General features: G+C 39.6%; 1 protein-coding gene across 2 annotated transcripts in view; it reads right to left on the reverse strand.

Annotated features, from left to right (window-relative positions):
* Positions 1 to 23,195, reverse strand: part of B3GLCT (beta 3-glucosyltransferase) — a 118,300-nt gene that overhangs the window by 39,001 nt on the left and 56,104 nt on the right. For both annotated transcript variants that reach the window (XM_032403243.1, XM_032403242.1), the window contains exons 8-11: positions 21,036 to 21,099; positions 15,692 to 15,811; positions 13,934 to 14,003; positions 7,278 to 7,391 (exon numbers count right to left, since the gene is read on the reverse strand). In XM_032403243.1, the coding sequence (XP_032259134.1) occupies positions 7,278 to 7,391; positions 13,934 to 14,003; positions 15,692 to 15,811; positions 21,036 to 21,099 (368 nt within the window). The remainder of the gene's footprint in view (positions 1 to 7,277; positions 7,392 to 13,933; positions 14,004 to 15,691; positions 15,812 to 21,035; positions 21,100 to 23,195) is intronic.

The raw sequence follows: 23,195 nt of genomic DNA on the forward strand, positions 1-23,195 counted from the left end.
GTTCCATGCTCATGGATTGGAAGAACAAATATTGTGAAAATGTCTATGCTACCTAGAGCAATCTACACATTTAATGCAATCCCTATCAAAATACCATTAACTTTTTTTGAAGAAATGGAACAAATAATTCTAAAATTTGTATGGAACCAGAAAAGACCCCAAATAGCCAGAGGAATGTTGAAAAAGAAAAGCAAAGCTGGTGGCATCACAATTCCGGACTTCAAGCTCTATTACAAAGCTGTCATCTTCAAGACAGTATGGTACTGGCACAAAAACAGACACATAGATCAATGGAACAGAATAGAGAGCCCAGAAATGGACCCTCAACTCTGGTCAGCTAATCTTCAACAAAGGAGGAATGAATGTCCAATGGACAAAAGACAGTCTCTTCAACAAATGGTGTTGGGAAAATTGGACAGCCACATGCAGAAGAATGAAACTGGACCATTTTCTTACACCACAAAAATAGACACACACACACAAAAATAGACTCAAAATAGATGAAAGACCTAAATGTGAGGCAGGAATCCATCAAAATCCTTGAGGAGAACACAGGCAGCGACCTTTTCAACCTCAGCCACAGCAACTTCTTCCTAGAAACATCACTAAAGGCAAGGGAAGCAAGGGCCAAAATGAACTATTGGGACTTCATCAAGATAAAAAGCTTTTGTACAGCAAAGGAAACAGTCGACAAAATCAAAAGACAACCCACAGAATGGGAGAAGATACTTGCAAATGATATATCAGATAAAGGGCTAGTATCCAAAATCTATAAAGAACTTATCAAACTCAATACCCAGAGAACAAATAATCCAATCAAGAAATGGGCAGAAGACATGAATAGACATTTCTGCAAAGAAGACATCTAAATGGCCAACAGAGAAATGAAAAAGTGCTCAACATCACTCGACATCAGGGAAATAAAAATCAAAATCTCAATGAGATACCACCTCACACCAGTCAGAATGGCTAAAATCAAGTCAGGAAATGATGTTGGCAAGGATGCGGAGAAAGGGGAACCCTCCTACACTGTTGGTGGGAATGCAAGCTGGTGCAGCCACTCTGGAAAACAGTATGGAGTTCCTCAAAAAGTTGAAAATAGAGCTACCCTATGATCCAGCAATTGCACTGCTGGGTATTTACCCAAAAGATACAAATGTAGTGATCCGAAGGGGCACGTGCACTCCAATGTTTATAGCAGCAATGTCCACAATAGCCAAACTATGGAAAGAGCCTAGGTGTCCATCAAAAGATGAAAGGATAAAGAAGATGTGGTATATATGTATATATATACATATATATACACATATACACACACAATGGAATATTATGCAGCCATCAAAAAATGAAATCTTACCATTTTCAATGACGTGGATGGAACTAGAGGGTATTATGCTAAGCAAAATAAGTCAATCAGAGAAAGACAAGTATCATATCTCACTGATAAGAGGAATTTGAGATCTCACTGATAAGAGGAATTTGAGAAACAAGACAGAGGATCATAGGGGTAGGGAGGGAAAAATGAAACAAGACGAAACCAGAAAGGGACACAAACCGTTAAGAGACTCTTAATCTCAGGAAACAAACTGAGGGTTGCTGGAGTGGTGGGGGGTGGGAGGGATGGGGTGGCTAGGTGATGGACATTGGGGAGGGTATGTGCTATGGTGAGGGCTGTGAATTGTGTAAGACTGATGAATCACAGACCTGTACCCCTGAAACAAATAATATATTATATGTTAATAAAAATAAATAATACACCCCTGATTTCAAAAAAATATTTGGTGACACAACAGAGAACAAGCTAATATTAACTAATATTAAACCACTCAATTTGACCTTTATTTTCATTTTTCTTGATCTCTTTATGTATTTTTAACCATTATTTGAAAGCCATCTCAAACTCCTGTTGTTACAAGGTAGAATATAAATAGCAATAATGTCAGACTAATCACAAATTAAGAAATCAAATAAGGAATACATGAATAAATGATTATTAAACACAACTTAAACTGAAATCTAAAAAGCAAGCTTAACCAAAAACACCTCAATGTAAAATCATTTTTCCAGAGCCTGGGGAAGATGGCAGAGGAGTAGGGAACCCTAGTTTCATCTGGTCCCCGGAATTCAGCTAGATAGCTATCAAATCATTCTGAACACCTGTGATCTCAACCGGAGGTCTAAGAATTGCTGCAATTCTACAAATAGAAAAGCGACCACTTTTTGCAAGGTAGGAAGTGCGGAGAAGTGAATCGGAGGCAATATATTGGAAGATAAACCCCTGGGGGGAAGGAGCCTCCATAAGCCTGATACCGGAAAGTGATATAGCAGTGGGGCATAAAATCAGAATTTATAGAAATCTGTTCCCAAGGGGGACGTCCCTGCCTGAAAGGTGCTCAGGTGGCAAAGCAGGCAGAATATAAGGTGGAACAGCGTGGTCTCAGGATCCCAGGGTCACAGCAAGAATGGGGGTGCCTGAGTGTGGCAAAGCTCCCAAGCATCAGAGCAGGGAAGCCAGAAGCAATCAGCAAGCCCAGGAGTGGACTCTCAGCCCTGTGTTGCTATAAACCACAAACCACGGCATGATCGGTGGACTGCTGTCTGAGCAGGGGCCCAGCAAGCAGCAAAACAGTGGCGAGAGTCCTCTCCCTGCCCCAGGAGGAGCGGCGCATGTGTGCGCTGCAGGAGTCTATATTATAAAGTTTGGAGACGTAACAGGGTCGTGTGCCTGAGATAAAAATGCTCAGTCACGGGCTGGGTGAACAGAGTGTGGATGGAAACCAGGGAGATAAGAATGACTGACTGCTTTTCTATGAGGGCTCACTGAAGAATGTGGGGTGCGAATTGTCAGTTCTAGGGCTGGAGACTGGGGCGCCACCATTTCCATCCTCTAAAGCTGAGCAGAAAGCCTTCAGGGAACACAAGCCACAGAGAGCAACCCCAAGCAGCTTACACTGAGCCCGGGCCCCTAGCGAGGGTCGGTGCAACCCCACCCAGGCAAAGACACCTGAGAATCAGTGCAGCAGGCCCCTCCCCCAGAAGACCAGCTGGAACATCAGGCCAAGACCAAGTTTACGAAACACACAGAATTGCAAAACTCCAGGGTTAAGGGAAAATAGTATATAGAATTTGAGTTTTTTTTCTCATGATTCATTAGGCTTTCAGTTTAAATTTTTTTTTTTCCTTTTCAGCTAGTTTCTTATTTTTATCAACACTTTTAAGTCTTTTTTAATTTTTGTTTTTACATTTACATATATATATTCTTCATTTTTGGCTTCCTTTCATTGTATTCAATTTTTTGTATATACGTAAGTTTTTCTTTCTTTACAATTTTGGGATCTATTTTCTAACAAACAGACCAAAATACACCCAGGACCAAGTGTATTACTCTGTTCAGTCCACCTGTTTGATTATATTCTCTTTTTCCTTTTTTTTCTTCTTTGGTTTCTGATCGCTTCTGATTTGTTTAGTACATATTTTTCAGGGGTCATGGTTGATATTTTTGTATTTTGTTATCCTGTTCATCTATTCTTCTCTGGACAAAATGACAAGACAGAAAAATTCACCCCAGAAAAGAGAAAAAGAGGCAGTACTAACTGCCAGACACTTAATCAGTATGGATATAAGAAAGATATCAGAACTAGAATTCAGAATAACGAGTATAAAGATACATCCATATTGAAAGTGAGGGCGGTGAGAACCATTTATCATGCTAATGGACATAAGAAAGCTGGGGTAGCAATCCTTATATCAGACAAAATAGATTTTATTTATTTATTTATTTTTTTAAAGATTTTATTTATTTATTTGACAGAGAGAGAGATAGCGAGAGCAGGAACACAAGCAGGGGGAATGGGAGAGGGAGAAGCAGGCTTCTTGCCGAGCAGGGAGCCCGATGTGGGACTCGATCCCAGGACCCTGGGATCATGACCTAAGCCGAAGGCAGACGCTTAACGACTGAGCCACCCAGGCACCCCAGACAAAATAGATTTTAAACCAGAGACTGTAATAAGAGATGAAGAAGATCACTGTATCATAAAGGGTCTATCCAACAAGGATCTAACAACTGTAAATATTTTTGCCCCTAACGTGGGAGCAGCCAATTATATAAACCAATTAATAACAACATTAAAGAAACACTTGATAATACAATAATAGTAAGGGACTTTAACACCCCACTCACAGCAACGGACAGATCATCTATGCAGATCAACAAGGAAATAAGGCACACTGGACCAGATGGACTTCACAGATATATACAGAGCATTCCATCCTAAAGCAAAAGAATACACGTTCTTCTCGAGTGCATATGGAACATTCTCCAGAATAGATCACACACTGAGTCACAAATCAGGTTTCAACCAGTACCAATGATTGGAATTATTCCCTAGATATTTTTAGACCACAATGCTTTAAAACTTGAACTCAATCGCTAGAGGAAATTTAGAAGGAAAACAAATACATGGAGGTTAAAGAGCATCCTACTAAAGAATGAATGGGTCAACCAGGACATTAAAGAAGAATTTTAAAAATTCATGGAAACAAATGAAAATGAAAACACAACTGTTCAAAATCTTTGGAATGCAGCAAAGGCAGTCCTAAGAAACAAGAAAAGTTTCAAATACACAACCTAACTTTACACCTAAAGGAGCTGGAGAAAGAAAAGCAAATAAAGCCTAAACCAAGCAGGAGAAGAAAATAAAGATTAGAGCAGAAATCAATGAAATAGAAACCAAAAGAACAGTAGAACAGATCAACGAAACTAGGAGCTGGTTCTTTGAAAGAATTAATAAGATTGATAAACCCCTGGCCAGACTTCTCAAAAAGAAAAGAGAAAGGACCCAAATAAATAAAATCATGGATGAAAGAGGAGAGATCATGACCAACACCAAGGAAACACAATTATAAGAACATATTTGAGCAATTTATAAGCCAACAAATTAAGCAATCTGGAAGAAATGGATGCATTCCTAGAGACGTATAAACTACCAAAACTGAACCAGGAAGAAACAGAAAACCTGAACAGACACATAACCAACAAGGAAATTCAAGCAGTAATCACAAATCTCCCAACAAACAAGAGTCCAGGGGAACTCTACCAAACGTTTAAAGAAGAATTAATACTATTCTTCTGAAGCTGTTTCAAAAAAGAGAAATGGAAGGAAAACTTCCAAACTCATTCTATGAGGCCAGCATTACCTTGATCCCAAAACCAGACAAAGACCCCACCAAAAAGAATTATAGACCAATATCCCTGATGAATATGGATGCCAAAATTCTCACCAAGATACTAGCCAATAGGATCCAACAGTACATTCAAAGGGTTATTCACCATGACCAAGTGGGATTTATTCCTGGGCTGCAAGGTTGGTTCAACATCCACAAATCAATCAATGTGATACACTACATTAATAAAAGAAAGGACAAGAACCATATGATCCTCTCAATAGATGCAGAAAAAGCATTTTACAAAGTACAGCATCCTTTCTTGATTAAAACTCTCCACAGTGTAGGGATAGAGGAACATACCTCAAAATCATAAAAGCCATCTATGAAAGACCCACAGTGAATATCATCCTCAACAGGGAAAAACTGAGAGCTTTTCCCCTGAAGTCAGTAACACGGCAGGGATGTCCACTATCACCACTGTTATTCAACATAGTACTAGAAGTCCTAGCCTCAGCAATCAGACAACAAAAAGAAATAAAAGGCATCAGAATCAGCAAGGAAGAAGTCAAACTCTCACTCTTTGTAGATGATATGATACTTTATGGGGAACACCCAAAAGACTCCACCCCAAAACTGCTAGAACTCATACAGGAATTCAGCAAAGTGGCAGGATATAAAATCAATGCACAGAAATCAGTTGCATTTCTATACACTAATAATGAGACAGAAGAAAGGGAAATTAAGGAATCGATCCCACTTACAATTGCATCAACATACCTAGGAATAAATCTAACCAAAGAGGAAGAGAATCTGGACTCTGTAAACTATAGAACACTCATAAAAGAAATTGAGTGAGACACAAAGAAATGGAAAAATGTTCCATGCTCATGGATTGGAAGAACAAATATTGTTAAAATATCTATGCTTCCCAGAGCAATCTATACATTCAATGCAATCCCTATCAAAATACCATTGATATTTTTCACAGAGCTGGAACAAATAATCCTAAAATTTGTACGGAACCAGAAAAGACCCCAAAGCCAAACGAAAGTTGAAAAAGAAAACGAAAGCCACTGTCATCACAATTCTGGACTTAAAGCTCTATTACAAAGCTGTCATCATAAAGACAGTATGGTACAGGCACAAAAACAGACACATAGATCAATGGAACAGAATAGAGAGCCCAGAAATGGACCCTCACCTCTATGGTCAACTAATCTTCGACAAAGCAGGAAAGAATGTCCAATGGAAAAAAGACAGTCTCTTCAACAAATGGTGTTGGGAAATTGGACAGCCACATCAGAAGAATGAAACTGGACCATTTCCTTACACCACACACAGAAATAGACTCAAAATGGTTGAAAGACCTAAATGTGAGACAAAAATCCATCAAAATCCTAGAAGAGAACACAGGCAACAACCTCTTCGACCTCAGCCACAGCAACTTCTTGCTAGACACATCTCCAGAGGCAAGGGAAACAAAGGCAAAATGAACTATTGGGACTTCATCAAGATAAAAAGCTTTTGCATAGTGAAGGAAACAGTCGACAAAACCAAAAGACAGCCGACAGAATGGGAGAAGATATTTGCAAATGACATATCAGATAAAGCGTTAGAATCCAAGATCTATAAAGAACTCATCAAACTCAACACCCAGAGAACAAATAATCCAGTCAAGAAATGGGCAGAAGACATGAACAGACATTTTTCCAAAGAAGACATCCAAATGGCCAACAGACACATGAAAAAGTGCTCAGCATCGCTCGGCATCAGGGAAATCCAAATCAAAACCTCAATGAGATACCACCTCACACCAGTCAGAATGGCCACAATGAATTATGAAGGTATAAAAAAATATGTTAAATAATCCTAATTGTCATATGCTCAGTCAGTCATATCAACATGGCCTAACAACTTACAACCTTTCTTAATACTTATAAAGCAGCTCTTAATCTGAGAGAATTGATCCATATCCATGGGTAAAGATGTTGGGAGGGGAAGAAGTGAAACTTACATAAGGCAAAAATCATAGTATTATAAGATATTTCATTTTTATCCTAATTTAGGATAATGGACATTCTGAATAAGAGTAGTATGAATTAATGACTCACCTCTATCTGTATTGGGAATCCCCAGATCTACTGTAGGAATGGAACTTTCTGCGTGATCACTGTAGTATTCAATGACACTTGCCTGGCCCGCCCAGGTCTGCTTTACAATGGGGACTGAAAAAATGAGAGGAGTGACAGTCACTGGCACAGTTCTGCACGAAAGCTTAACATCATGAAGGGGAGCACAATCACCTATAAAGGAGGAGAAGCATTATTTGTTCTTCGGGTATCCCAACCTGCATGCTTTTCCTACCCTGAGAAATGTCAGGTTGTTGGTCGATGACAACACTTGCGTGGAACCCTCTCCTTGAGACGTTTTCAATGTACGTTAAACCCCAACCCTTCTCATTCCTGGTGATTCCTCATTCCTCGAGTCCATGTAGTGATCCATTTCCTAGTCTGCTTATACTGTAGTGTTTTAATTTTCCTCTTTCCCCCATAGGCTATTTCATTTAAAATTCACAACTGGATATTTCAAATGCTTCTTAGAGGGGTGAGGAATATAATTACTTCTAAGGGATGGGAATATTCTGTGTTTCTGGCTGAGATGCAAATATGTCTCCCTTACAATGGTGGGGGGGACAGGGGGCTTCTCAAACTATACACGTCCCCACCCAACGATTCCAACAGAACCACGAAATCCTATCCAGGGAATGACCCTACCACTGAGAACCACTGCCTAGGATAGCTGATATTCTTGTGCTACACTTCTGAAAAATGTGGAAGAAGAAAGATTGAGAACAACTGCAGATTTTTTACCACTACCATTAACAGATAAATTGTTTTAATAAAAGAAATACAAACAACAGAAAACTTCCCCAGTTTTCTGTAATTTAAAGCTATTTTAAGCATCTGTCTCCACATTTGACAGAATTCTACCTGATCACTATTTGATATTAATTCACCCGACCAAATATCTGCGTAATTATTATATATATATATATATTTTTAGCTACTATCTGTGCATCTCTAAATTTTGAGAAGAGGTTTCTGTTGTTTTAATAGAAAAAAATCATCCTATCTAGATTGCAAACCCTGGCAGTTTAAGAACCTCCACTCCAGTGAACTAAATCTTCAGGTCAGTATTTTGAGATTTTTTTTTTAAAGATTTTATTTATTTATTTGACAGAGACAGAGATAGCAAGAGCAGGAACACAAGCAGTGGGAGTGGGAGAGGGAGAGCAGGCTTCCCGCCGAGGAGGGAGCCCGATGTGGGACTCGATCCCAGGACCCTGGCTTAAGGCTATTTTTGGAATTAGTTTAAAGGAAGGTTTTATCCATAAAGGCAATTCATCATTTGGTACAAGACTGTTGCCACTATTAAGAATCATATAAAAATACACCAGCCATTTTAATATAGTAGGGTGCTATGATTCTATAATCCCAGAAGCATTCAACAATTTTTATCATCTGTTCCCTAATCACTGTAACTCCTGAGGCATTTGCCATATCTGGCAGCTATAAAGAATTTAAAGCTAAGCCTAAGTCTTCTATAACAGCAGATAAAGCCTTTATTTTTAACTAGGGTTGATTCTAAGTTACTTAAAACTTTTAAAATATTGGTCGATTTTATTAGCAATGTTTGAATTCTAAATTGAATTCATTCTAGTTATAAAATATTTTATATTGAGGCACTGTGTTCCTAAGTATATTAAACTTGGAGAAAATATTTCAATAGTTACATGATCAATTATCTCATTTTCAATACAGAGAGGCATACTTTCTACCCCCTAATAAAACACTAGTGAATGCCTCTTTCAAGAAGGTTTACCACAAGATAACTTATAATTGGAGCAAAGTAAAACTTGTGCTATTAAAGAAAAAACAAACCCCACTGCACAGATGGTATAAATCTTCCACATGGCTTTATAGACTTGAAGCAGGAGGAGATGTGTCTCGCTAGGAAGCACAGAACACACATTTTTACCCCGATGAATTTACTTGCAAAACTGATTACAAATGAAAATGAACTAGACACTTAAACACTGTACAAAAACTACCCCACAGTCAAATGTGAATGACTCTCGATGTTAAGATATCTGCTCTTTTCACTTGACAAATGGACTTCTTGTCTCCGTATGCACGTCAATGACAAAACCCTGGCTGCGCCTCTCTCCTCCGGAGAGGGTTAAGACACAACCCCCGACTTTAAAGATGAGGTGTACGTAAGACTGAAAGGCATCCCTTGGGGGCTGATCTAAAACAACATTTTCAGGCAATCTTGGAACCTCTTTATCGGTTCAACAGCCAGGGGGAGATCCGAACAGGGCAGCACCTGACTCCCTCCCTCTCTTCAATTAATTAATCTGATCACATCAGTTGACCCAGAGTGAAGCCTTCCACCTGGCTGCATTGCAACCCAAGCCTCATGTCTGAAATAAGCAGACAGCCCAGTACCTGTAAGCCTCTCTAACCACACACCCCTTTCAATAAGTTTGTTCACATTGGCTTCTTCCAGACAAGATGACTGCGGTAAAGATAACAGGGTGTTTTGTTTTTTCAATCTGAAAGGAATAAAGTGTTTATTTTTAGGTGCTCAGGAAGCTGTGAAAAGGAACGAAAGGCTGAGCAAATAGCAATTTTACCTCTTTAATCAGAGGGGACTGCAGCAGGAGAGCATCTCACGACCCAGCACTTGATGAACAAAGCGGTGGCTGCCACCAGATACTTAAGACACTCACAGGAATGGTGTGGCAAAATGGTGCAAAAAAAATTCTTAACATTTTCTGACAGCTCACGTCACACAGTGGAAAAACACATAATCCAAGAGGAAGTGAAGAAGCTGAATATTAAAACTCCAGAGACCTTCTCCTCACTTAAATATAATTTTACATGCTATGCCTAATTTGCTTTATATAATATGTTTAAAGTTTCTTTAAAACCCTATACTAATTGCTTGCATCTCAAGAGTGTGTTGCTATTTCAATGGTGTCAATATGTATTTCTTTCTTAAGCCAAAAGATAGAATATATTTTTGCTGTGTCCTAAGAATGCTTTATTTCATTTAAATCAGAATCCAGACACAAAGCAGTTACATAAACGTTTGTTTCACCGTTAAGCAAAAGAGGTACAAGATGTTAATACAATTTTTTTAATTTTGGAACTTGCCTCATTATCAATTCTTCATTGAGAATATAAAAAATGAGTTCAACGTATATTTTCCCTTGCCTAATTGGAGCCTTTAACAGAACGTGCCATCCCTCACCCTCACCCTGGACATGGCTGACATTATAAGGAGTCAGGAATGGGGGGCATCGTGAGGGGTCTTCTGCTGTCCCCAGGGGCAGTGCACCCACAAGTGAGAACCTGCCACCAGATACATCACCAACCGTATAGCCAACTCTCAGTTTTTCAAAGATAAATATACAGTCTTATATATGGGTCTTTTTCCTTCATTGTCATCTGGCCTTTGTAACTTCAAGTGTTTCTACCACAAAGTGCACGGGGAAAGAAAAAAGAAAAAACCCACTCCAGTCCATGTATTCGGCTTGACTATAGCAGTTATATGCTTGGACAGGGGTGGCAGTCTGAATGCCCAGCTTGGTTTATATTTTAGATCCTCTGTGGATTTCAATTTCTGGCTCTCCCCATTGCTACTGAAAATAGAAAGCCTACATTCCCACCTTCTGGCCAAGTCAAAAGTGGCCTTGAGTCTAGCAGAATGTCAACATGAATATCAAATACCATTTATCAAGTGTTAAGATTGTTACATCCAAGGAGATGACAGTACAGCTATGCTGTGGCAGAAAGAATTTGGGATTTGGAGCCAGAAAACCTGAATCCCAGCTCTCCTACTCAACAGTCTACAAGAACGGGCCAGCTGTGTCTTGTCCCACACTCCACTTTCTCTACATGATCAAGGGAATCACGTTAATTATCACATCATAAGGAATTGTCACCATGAAGGCAGATGATACAATGTATGTAAAAAACACACCAGAAAATGTAAAAAAGATGAGCAGACGCAGTTAACATGGTGTTGTCAATGTAACGAATATGATTACTGGATAATTCTCTGGGCGAACTGGTGGTTAGACTAGTCTTCCGAAAGAAAAAGAGGAGCCCAGGGCGCCTGGGTGGCTCAGTTGGTTAAGTGACTGCCTTTGGCTCAGGTCATGATCCTGGAGTCCCAGGATCGAGTCCCGCATCGGGCTCCCTGCTCAGCAGGGAGTCTGCTTCTCCCTCTGGCCCTCCCCCTCTCATGTGCTCTCTCTCTCTCTCTCTCAAATAAATAAAATCTTAAAAAAAAAAAAAAAAGAGGAGCCCAATATGAGGAATTCTTAATCTCAGGAAACAAAGAGAGGGTTGCTGGAGTGGGGGGGGCGGTGGGAGGGATGGGGTGGCTGGGTGATAGACACTGGGGAGGGTATGTGCTATGGTGAGTGCTGTGAATTGTGCAAGACTGCTGAATCACAGATCTGTACCTCTGAAACAAATAATGCAATATATGTTAAGAAAAAAAAAAAAAAAGAAGAAGATAGCAGGAGGGGAAGAATGAAGAGGGGGAATCGGAGGGGGAGATGAACCGTGAGAGACAATGGGACTCTGAAAAACAAACTGAGGGTTCTAGAGGGGAGGGGGGTGGGAGGATGGGTTAGCCTGGTGATGGGTATTAAAGAGGGCACGTTCTGCACGGAGCACTGGGTGTTATGCACAAACAATGAATCACGGAACACTACATCTAAAACTAATGATGTAATGTATGGTGATTAACATAACAATTAAAAAATTAAAAAAAAAAAAAGAAGAGGAGCCCAGTGGCCTGGCAGGCTCACTTCCATCGAGCAATATGGATATCAAAGTCCCTAAAATCCTGCTGCCTCAGACTATCTTTTCAAACAAACATCCAAGTTTAAAGATGGCTTGCCACAGAAACCCAACCGTGAAAACCTCGTAACACCTTTTAATTAAGTCTCAGGCTTCAGTGACCCCAGATTCAAATTCATAGCAGTGAATCAATGCATACAGCTTTGGGAGGTTTGGTTTTAATGCTCCTAACAGGCTTTTAAGATTTGTAATTTTTCAAGACCTTTGACTTGAAATTCAAATGTAAAAGCATTTGATGGATATCTGAAAAGATTATCTCAACCTGATGCAAATAAGAAAGCAATAAACTAGATCATTCAAAATTACTAAATTAAAATTAGCAAACTTCTTTTTCATATCTGTAGAATATGAAAAATACAACAGGGATGATCCCTAATTTTACTGCTTTACTGTCACTTGAAAAATGTTTCAAAAGAGAAAATACCACCACCACCACCATTCTTAACATCAATATTATGAAAACAGTCACTACTTCCAAGTGCAGCTTCAAGATCAAATAAATCAATTTGAACAGTTCTGCGGGCTATTTAAAAAAAAAAAAAAGGCAGTCCCTTCATTCATTTCCTTTGATACTTTTTTACAAGATATGTCAAACCTTGTCCCCAAACGCCCTCCCAGATTTGCTCCCAAAAAGCAAAAGGATATTAAATCTAGGTTAATTTTTGTGAATGATGAAAATTTTAACTACTATATTGATTTTTAATAATCTTTAGGACTCCTTGTATAATGAGTGCATATATTAGGTTGATTTAATAGGACTTGGCACTTTATATGACTATTTTAGGTAAATATGAAGGTTTATAGTTATATACTTGTATGATACTGTACACATCATAACCAGATTTTAATTGATGTTAATATCTGAATACTTCAATCCCAAATTATAATATTTTTTATTTGTAAAATGTTCCCTTTTAAAGTATAATATTTAAGTATCATATTATCAAATAAATAGTATAAATGAACTTCCCCCATAGCTCCAATCCCACGAAAACGACAGCTGGTTTAGAAATCTCTTCTACACAAATATCACACTCTTGATGAAATCGACAGTCTTTTCATGGAAAAAAATTAAAATAAATGCTAAAATTAGAAAATGCAAAAGACTATCTAATTTTCAATTTCAGAAAAGTGCAGCTTGAAATAAGGCGAAAAAAGAAAGAAATTATGTCTACTTATATTTAGGACGGGCTTTTTCTTTTACATTATCACCATAACTTAGAATTCTGTAATGACACCAAAAACTTGAATAAAAACAACATTCATCTGCATGCCAAGATTTTCTTAAGACGGGACCGCTGTGTATAAGCCACCTCTTGCCTTTTCTGCAATATAATCCACTCATGAGTGAATACGTATCTTTAAAAAGTTCCCAAGTGTGCATCCACCATAATGTAAAAAGATGTCTTTGAGAAAACATCCTTTTTTTGGCATTCTCTCACCTTGAAATCCCCTCTAACATTGTTCATACAGTTCAGAGCCGGTGCATGGACATAATAGGACATTATTCTGCAAAATGGATTGTTATTCACACATTGTGTCCAAGATTGCCATAGCTGTGCTTTCCCATTTCCAATTTAAAACACTGCTCTGAACAGTATTCAGAAGGGCTAGGGCCACTCATGTTTCGACACAAAACAGTCCCTTCTAATTGATCTTGGTGATTGAAGTGGTATGATGAGGAATACTAACTAAATAACTGCTTTCACTTCAACAGTATATGTGTCATTATCCCTTTCTTGAGTTTCTCTCTGGTTTGTAGTTGTTTTTTTTTTTTAAGGCAGTCGGGATTTTAAAAGTTCAACAAAAAGGAGTAACACAAAACCTACTTCTATCACCATGAAATTTCTTGCATGTTTTTACTGCAAAAAATATATCCTCTTTCTTCACTGGATTTCCCTAGAAAACAAGAAAACATATATGCATATATGAGTCCGTGTCATATTAACACCCACATTCGCACCCGTTAGATCTCGCATGCCGTAGAGGTGACCTTCACCAACGTCAAGGACATTAAACCTGTTTCCGGGATTAAGTGTTAGGGGAAAACAGGAACTGTAATTCAGCTGACAAGTCCTCTAACGTCAGCCAGACCTGGGCCCGGATCCCAGCCCTGCCCTGTGCACACGGTGTCATCCAGACAACATTCTTCAGCTCTCGACTTCAGTCTGCTCGTTTCGAAGATGGTCAGAATAGCCACCAGTGAAGCCGCTGTCATTGCTACATTTATTCAGCACATTATAACTGCCCAATAAATGCTAGACACCTTCCCTTTCCTTTTCCCAGCTGGTGAAGATTTTGACAAAGGGAGAAAACCAGTGGTCTGTGTTTGTGTACAATAGGAGCTGACTCTCTCTTGTGGGGCTGGTCTCACTTTAATGTTCAAAGTATCTTTATGGCCCCTTTATTGTCTACCCAAGTCTAGGCTACAGCAACATTCTGTCTTCTGCCAAAGGGAGGATTACTTCAAACACTTGGGCGCCAGGAAGGAGGAGCAATTATGGAGCCCTGAGCTGGCCTAGCCCCAGCTGACCGCTCAGATGAAAGGGGCACACAGGGGGACTGTGGACAGCCTACACTCAAGGCCACGGACTGCTTCGTGGGGTGTTCTGACCCCTTTATCAAATGTCTTAGGCCTTTAATAATATTCAATCATGACTCAAACATCATCTGGGGCCAGTTTATAGTGACATTTAACCACAGCTTTGTCATATAACTCAAGACACTAGGAGGTTGACCCCACCAGACTGCCCAAGAGTATTAAAAAACAAGCAAGCATCATGTCTAGAAAGACAGGAGACAGGTTTTCCCCCTCAGGAACTAAGCAAATATTACAGATTCTCTCCCATTACTGCAATATGCGTGTGTGTGTGTGTGTGTGTGTATACATATATTCATCTTTGAATATGCAACACACAGACTTCTGTGTGACCGCCTTGAGAAGAACAGACAGCATTTGAGGGTGAGGAATATATTTTCCCTTCTGAGAAAGAACTGTTAACAACCTAGTGAGTTTCAGGGGTCTTCAGGCTCATCCCGGGGACTGGACCAAGGGAATGCCGTAACAAGTAAGTTCATTCTGAAAGCTCTGCTGGACAGTGCAAGGTGAGACCAAATCAAGGTCTTCAGGTGAGAGGAGACGGGCTTGAGGAGAAGGCTTAGGTATAGCAGGAAATGTCTGAAATCACCCTTCTAGGAAGTGGAACAGAAATTCCAGTAGACACATGCTGAATCATCAAGAGAAATGCCTCCAGCATACTGACTGGGAAGAGCTGTGGCAGGCAGTTCCGCACGGAGGCTCCGGTGTGAGTCTGTGCCCTCACAGTCCTCCCTGCCCCTCCCCCAGACTCACGGTGTGACCTTGAACAAGTACTTCTCAGTGCCTCTCTCTTCTCTTGTGTCAACTAGGAGGACAACAGTGCTCACCTGATAGGGCCGTTATTATAGAAACACGATCTCTACTTCTTACCTGGCACGTAACGAATGTTGGGTTTTTTTCAGTAGATACTTAAAGTGCTAGGACAACGTTATGCACAGCATATAGATTTTCCTTTGATATGTGAGGAAGTTTTTCTTCTATTACTTACACAAAGTGGTAGAAAAGAATGGAATGTGGTGGCACAGTAGGAGTCCACAGCATCTGTACAGAACTCAGGCACTGCAGTGAGGGGAGGCCCATCGCCTCTGTCCCAGATGTAGAGGGCAATCTGTCAGGATAGGAGCCGGCAACAAATGAAAGAACCTGGCCAACACCACAAGTGTAAGAAGGCACAAAATATCTCAAGGAAAAGCAGACCACATCTTCTATAGAGCACTTAGACTGAACCATATCAATTTGACACTATTCAACAGATTTTTTTTAGATATAAAAATAGCAATTTCTTGTGGATCAATCTAATCTTTTATTAACAAGAATCCATATTCTGCCTGCCAAACAATTCCAAAGTTGTCATAAGCAATTTCAGGGAAGCTATTTTAGGGTTTCTAAAACATCGCAGTGGAAGATGAAAGAAAATATTCCCATGAGGCTGGTTTTCTGCAGTATGGTAATTACATACCTTGACTAACTACCTTGCTGAAAACATCTAAAACTGTTGGATAAAATATCTTTAAAATAATTTTAAATGGATTGCTAAATTGCCACAAAAGTATGGAACTTGTGAGGACAAAAATGCAAAAGGAAGAGCCTGGGAAAAAGAGCATCAAGGGTAGTTTCCCTCAGTAGGTGGATGGTAACTCTGGTGATGCTGAGTTTCTGACGGGAGTTAAGAAAATAAAGCCCATGACTCACCCAAGGTGGGGAATGTTTAAGAGCAAACCCCACATAAAGCTGGGACTTTGGAGCTAGGTAGAGGGGAAAAATCATCTCCAAATCTCCTCTGAGATTTTGTAATCAAAAACCAGGCCTCCCTAATTTGTGCCACCAATGTGGTCTAAAACACTTCAAACAGTAATTTAAAGTGGTCCCAAGTCAGTAGAACCCTGTAGCAGTAGGAAAAGCAAATGCAAATCCTTCCTGGGGAACCCACACCTTAATGTAGGACTCAGAGGATTACCACAGATACAGTTCCAAGCAAGACTACTCAGAGAAAAATCACAGAAAGTACAGGGACGTGAGCTGATGATCAAGAGCCAGCAGACATAACATAATCGGACCCAAAAGACTGCAGGTCTTGGAATTATCAAACACAGATTATAAAATTACTATGTTTACTACATTTTCATAAAGAGAAAATTTCCAAACTTTAGCAAAAAAGTTTTTCAAAGATTATATAAAATAAGCAAATTTGAAAAGAAAGAAATTTTTATTCTAAAAATAAAAAACAATAAATGAAAAATGTAATGGTTAGGATAAGCAGCGTATTAGACCCCGGTGAATAAAAAATTAGGGAACTAAAAGATGAAGGCCCCCAAACTATCTGAAATGGAGCACAGCAGAAACAGAGGTGGGAAATGTAAGAGAAAAATTCATAGCGCTAGCACACATCTAAAGATCCAGGAGGAGATAACAGAGAGAACTGGGGTGAGAACATGCCTGAAAAGACAATGACTGAGAATTTCCAAAAATTACATAACAATCCTATTTTGGAAAGGGTCAATGAATCCCATGCAGGATGTTAAAAAAAAGAAAAAAAAAGAAAAAAAAAGTCAGCGCCTAGACATCTAATAGTGAAACTGCAGAACACCAAACACATCTCAAAAGCAGGCAGAGAGAATGAGATTACTTACAAAGAAGCCACGTTGAGACCAACGTTGATTTCCCAACACCACAGCAATAACAGAAGCCAGAACACAGTGTAGTAAGGCCACTGTGATGACAGAAAATAATGGACAACCCAGAATTGTAAACACAAGGTAACTATGTTTCAAGAGCAAAGTGGACATAAATGTTTTTAAAGGGAAAAAAAATGAGAATGTACCACCTCACTGAAGGAAACTCTAAAGGATGTGCCTCAGAAGAATAAAAATGACCCCACCTGGGTACAGCTACTCTGGAAGAGGTTCCTCAAAAAGTTAAAAATAGAGCTACCCTATGACCCAGAATTGCACTACTGGGTATTTACCCAAAGGATACAAACATAGTGATCCGAAGGGGCACCTTCACCACAAATGTTTACAGCAGCAATGTCCACAATAGCCAAACTATGGAAAGAGCCTAGATGTCCATCGACAGACGAATGGATAAAGAAGATGTGGTATACACACACACACACACACACACACACACACACACAGGAATATTATGCATCCACCAAAAAAATGAAATCTTACCATTTGCAATGACGTGGATGGAACTAGAGGGTATTACGCTAAGTGGAAATAGGTCAATCAGAGAAAGACAATTATCATATGATTTCACTCATATGTGGAATTTAAGAAACAAAACAGATGAACAGAGGGGAAGGGAAGGAAAAATAAAATATGACTAAATCAGAGAGGGAGAAAAACCATAAGAGACTCCTAACTCTAGGAAACAAACTGAGGGTTGCTGGAGGGGAGGGGGGTGGGGGATGGGGTAACTGGGTGATGGGTATTAAGGAAGGCACTTGATGGAATGAGCACTGGGTGTTATATGCAACTGATGAATAACTGAACTCTACCTCTGAAACTAATAATGCACTATATGTTAATTTATTGAATTTAAATTTTAAAAATGTCCAAAAACATATGATCCCACCTTGCAGGTCTTAGAAGTAAGATGGGATACCAAGCAAAGACAGTGGCAAATACATGGTTAAGCTAATACTGATGTGAATTGCATAAAATAAAGATAATATTTAAGTTGAGGGGTTAAAAGAAAATACTAATTAATAAAGAGCATATAAATTGGGAAGGGGACAGGCTCCCGGGTGGCTCAGTCAGTTGAGTGTCTGCCTTCAGCTCAGGTCATGATCCCAGAGTCCCAGGATGGAGTCCCAGGATCAAGTCCTGCATCAGGATCCCCACTCAGTGGGGAGTCTGCTTCTCCCTCTGACCCTCCCACCTCTCGTGCTTTCTCTCTCTCTCTCTCTCTCTCAAATAAATAAATAAAATCTTTTTTTAAAAAACTGGGAAGGGGATAATCAGAGTCCAATGATTCTAAGTCCCTTGAATTTAGGACATCAATTACTTAGCCTTTGTTAGGTTAAGAATGCATGTTAAAATATTTAAAATAACCAGTAAGGTACAGACAGAACTTCCAAAATAGCAGAGGAGGGAAAAAATGGAAAAAGAACAAAAAATAATCCTATATAGAAAGTAAGGAAATTTTTAAAAGAGCCAGAGAGAAAATGGGGGGGGGGGGGAGTAAATGAAGTGTTAGCAATCAATTCAAATATAATGGTAATCATGTTCAATGTAAGTGTAAATTTGCTACCTGGTTTAAAGACAAAGACTGGCAAACTTGGAGGAAAAAAAGATATGTCCTAAGAGAAACGCATCTAAAAGAGGACACAAAGGGGCTGTAAGAAAAAGATGAGAGACAATTAAAAAGCAAACCCAAAAAGAAAGCTGGTATAGAAACAGTCACAGCAACAAAATACATGTTAGGGCAAAGAGCATGACAAGAAATAAAGATGAATTCGTAAGAAGGTGTAAAGATTCTAAACTTGTATGCAATTAATTAACATAGTCTCAGAGTAAAAAAGCAAGAGTTGGAAGTTACAAGAGGAGACACTGTGAAATACACCATTATTACGGAAGATCTTCCCATTCCTCCCTTAATAAATGATACATCAAGCAGACAAAAGTAGAAGGAAGGGAGGAAGGAAGATTAACTTATGAGATTAAATCTATTTCTTCCTTAATCTAATAAAGAGACTATTATACCCCCCCCCAAATTTTAGCATATACATCTTTTCCTCCATTCATGAAAAGTAAACATGAACCAGGCCACAAAATAAGCCTAAGAATATTTCTAGCTACTGTTATATAGGCCACAATAATGCTAAGCTAGAAATCAATAACACAACACAGTAACAACACACACAAATATACTGGGTCGCAATGAAAAATGTATTTTTTAAAATGGGTCAGAGTCAAAAAAAAAAAAAGTTTAAAAGCCTCTGTCCTAGGGAAACTCCTGCCAATGACAGTCCAGACACACATCCAAAAAACCCCCTAGAAGTAACGAGTGTAATAGCAGAGAACACAGCGCAGTGCAGAAGCCCGCTACCAGGAGAATGGGTAGGCTGACTGCTCTAGTCACAGGAGGGACTCCTGCCGGAAGAGGAAGTAAGCTCATTAGAGCTACTGTGCATACCAACGTGGATGAGTTCCAAGTTAGAACAATACTCATGGTACACTTTTGTTCATCGGAAGTCCAAAAGGATGCAAAACTGCATAATGTCTTATTCAGAGGTACAGTCATATGCTATAAAAGATGAAGAAAAGGAAGAGAGAATTCCAGAAAGTGTTTACTAGTGAGAACGAAGGGGACGCAGGAACGTCACATTCAGGTAGTTTCAAAGTGACTGGTCGTGTTCTAGCTCTTAAGCCAGGTGGCGATTACATAGATATTTTGACTGATCCTCATACCTTTCACATATGTTAGAAATATTCTTTGTAGGTATTTAGTGTTTAATAGATTCCCGAACCTGGGTAGCTATACCAAAGTTCACTCTTCATTAAAAATATCTAGGCAGACCTGCGCTTTCAATTCGTCATTCTTTCCTTTCTATGGGAAGGAAGAAAGGTTTTTTACATGTATATTTCTCCCCCAATAAGCTATTTCATCACATGCAAACAGCCAGGAAGGTAAAGCCTTGTGAGTGCCCTTTTGCTCCTGGCATGCTGCCAGCACTCCAGGCCTGAGTGACATGTCAAGATTGACCCCCCCGTCCTAAGATACAGGTTCCTACAGAGTGAAAGGTGGGGCTATTCTAGGCAGTCAGATGTGCATGTGCCTGTGAATGAAACCCATGAAGAAACCTTCTTAACAATGATCCCGGAATGGTTAATGATGACCTGCCTCCAGGATGATTGGTCACAGGTGTCCACCAAATGCCAGGGATGCTGGGGTCCCAACTGGCATGCCACGCACGGCTGCCTGCTTGGGACCCACTGGTTCAACTCTGCCCCAGAGAACCAAGGAGAAAGACATGACCAAGGCATTGTACAGCCAAAGTACCAAATAAGAGCAAAGGTGCTCTGATGGCAGTTTTGCTTGTTTTTAGAAATCCACCTTTGCACCCATCCACCTAGCTTAAAAAAAAAAAAATCAAGATTCACGGATGCAATCTTTTTCACTGCTCCTCCTCCACCTACATGATTAAAATGAGCTTACAGAGAAAGACCTAATTTTCTGGAGAAGAATTACCTTGGTGGGGAGAAGATGCATAGGTGCATTGGGGGGTAGGGGGTGTGCTGTCAGGGAATAAAAAAAACACCTTTTATATCAAAACACATGAATTCTTGATTACTAAGACTTTTGACAAATAAACCATGACATACCTCATGTTTTAAATCTATCGTAAAGTCGGATTTCAGGGATTCACTCTTTAACCTCTTGGTAAGCCTAGAAAATAGATACAATTTGAGATTTTTTTTTAAATCAGAAGAAGCATCAAACAAGAATAACACATTGAGACTTTCTAATGTTTGAAAACAGATTAAAAGCACACATTTTAAGATAAAATTAAGAGTTTCATATTTCCTTGAGGCAAAGCACTGTGAAAATGGAATTATTTGTTGAGTAGGAAATGAATGCAAGACTTTTTTTGCAAATGTAGCATTCATTGTTTCAACATCTGGCAAATACTATAAAATACAATACAATAAATTAAATGCCTTATGTAAAACAAAGCCACAAAGTTTATTAACTCCTGATAAGTGTATTAACTCCTGACAGAGAAAGAAGACAGAAAAGGAAAAAAAAAAAAAAAAGCTTGCATGATAGAGAAACAAAAGTTGCTACTTTTCAGTCTCGTGCTTTTAATAACCCAAGTGAACTATAGCTTGTGGAGTGTTTAGGGGAAGAGCGCATATGGTTTCTGGAAAGAAAAAAACATTTCATTTCAAGTCCTTTTCTTAAAAGAAATCTTCAGTGGCTCCTTCTAGTGCAGATGAGAGCCCCATCATTCCTGTCCACTGTCCCCTAGCGTCTCCGTACTTACCCGCTACACCCACAGCATACACCTGCCCACTGTTCTCTCTTGCTGTACCTCTGCCTGGTACACCCACACCCAACCTTCACATGGCAAACTTGCCGTCAAGATCAAACTCAAGGACACCTTTTCTGTGGAACTTTGCCAGACTTGCCCACCAGCATAAATGGAAACTTCCTTTGCTCCCAGAATAGGAAGCAAGCTCCATTAACTTTATCACACACGTTACATCCTGTTGTGTATACGTTCCTCTCTGTGCTATAGCTTCTTTGTATCGCCAGCACTGCCCACTGTGCCCGGCCAAAAGGAACACTCAGTGAGCAGCCTGAATGAATGAGGGCAAGATATTCTTTGATTCCAAGCTGTGTGCGGTAGAATTACATACTTATGCAGACCGCTGAAATACCATATGGTTCTAGATCTGTCATAGGCTAGAGACCAGACCATCGGTTTCAATTACAAACCCCCTAACACGTATTTTAACTGCAAAATTTTAACTGCAAACACTCCTTTTCCTTTTAAAAGGAAAAGTAGAAATAAGTTTCAAAACTCTTTACTAAATTTTCAACCTAGTTGAACCACAAAGACTTCTTTTTTTTTTTTTAATTTTATTTATTTATTTTAGGGAGAGACAGCACAAGCGGGAGGGGCAGAGAGAGAGAGAGAGAGAGAATCTCAAGCAGACTCCATGCTGAGCACAGAGCCTGAAGTGGGGCTCGATCCCGTACGCTGAGATCATGACCTGAGCCGAAACCAAGAGTCAGGTGCTTAACTGTGCCACCCAAGCACCCCAAGACTTCTTTAAAAATTTACTTTTAATTAGAGGAAAGAAAGGACACAGGTTATAATTTATGTTTAGTATTAAAGCATCTGTCTTGGAGTAGATATTAATGCAGCTTGGTGGTGGGTAGATCCAAACAGCCCACGTAATCTCGGTCACATTCCTGCTCAATGCCTGCCCTCAGATTTGTCAGTAGGAGTGGGTGAGGATACACAGAGACAATGTTCTCAGACACACTCCCCATATATATTAACAGAAAAAAATCCGCCCTGGCATGGATTCTCATCCAGTTTGAAGTCTGCTCAGTTAGAGCTAGTTTTTATAAATAAACAATATCAAGGTAACTTTGGAATCTGGACTCATGCCAAGAGCCTTCAAAATCCGATCAGACCACATTCAGACTCTGAAGACAGAAAAAGTCATCATACCTGGGCTTCCTGCCAGAGGCAAGGGACACGGAGTTGGGATGGGAACCCAATGACATGTGACATCCATTGTTATATGGCCATGCATCACAGGCCCCTTCTTCCTAGACAACAAAATACCTCTGACTTGCTACCCTAAACATGCTCTCTGCTTTTTTGACTTTTTAAGTTTCTTTCTCATTCAATTCTTGAAAATTTGTATTTGGGGGAAACTTCAGAGGGGCAAAACTTGAAGAGCACTGAATTTCTTTAAGATGGACAATGACTACTTTGAGGACACACAGAGATGTAGGCTGGCATT

Source organism: Phoca vitulina, unplaced genomic scaffold (genome assembly GCF_004348235.1).
Source record: "Phoca vitulina isolate PV1807 unplaced genomic scaffold, GSC_HSeal_1.0 scaffold5, whole genome shotgun sequence".
Taxonomy (NCBI): Eukaryota; Metazoa; Chordata; class Mammalia; order Carnivora; family Phocidae; genus Phoca; species Phoca vitulina.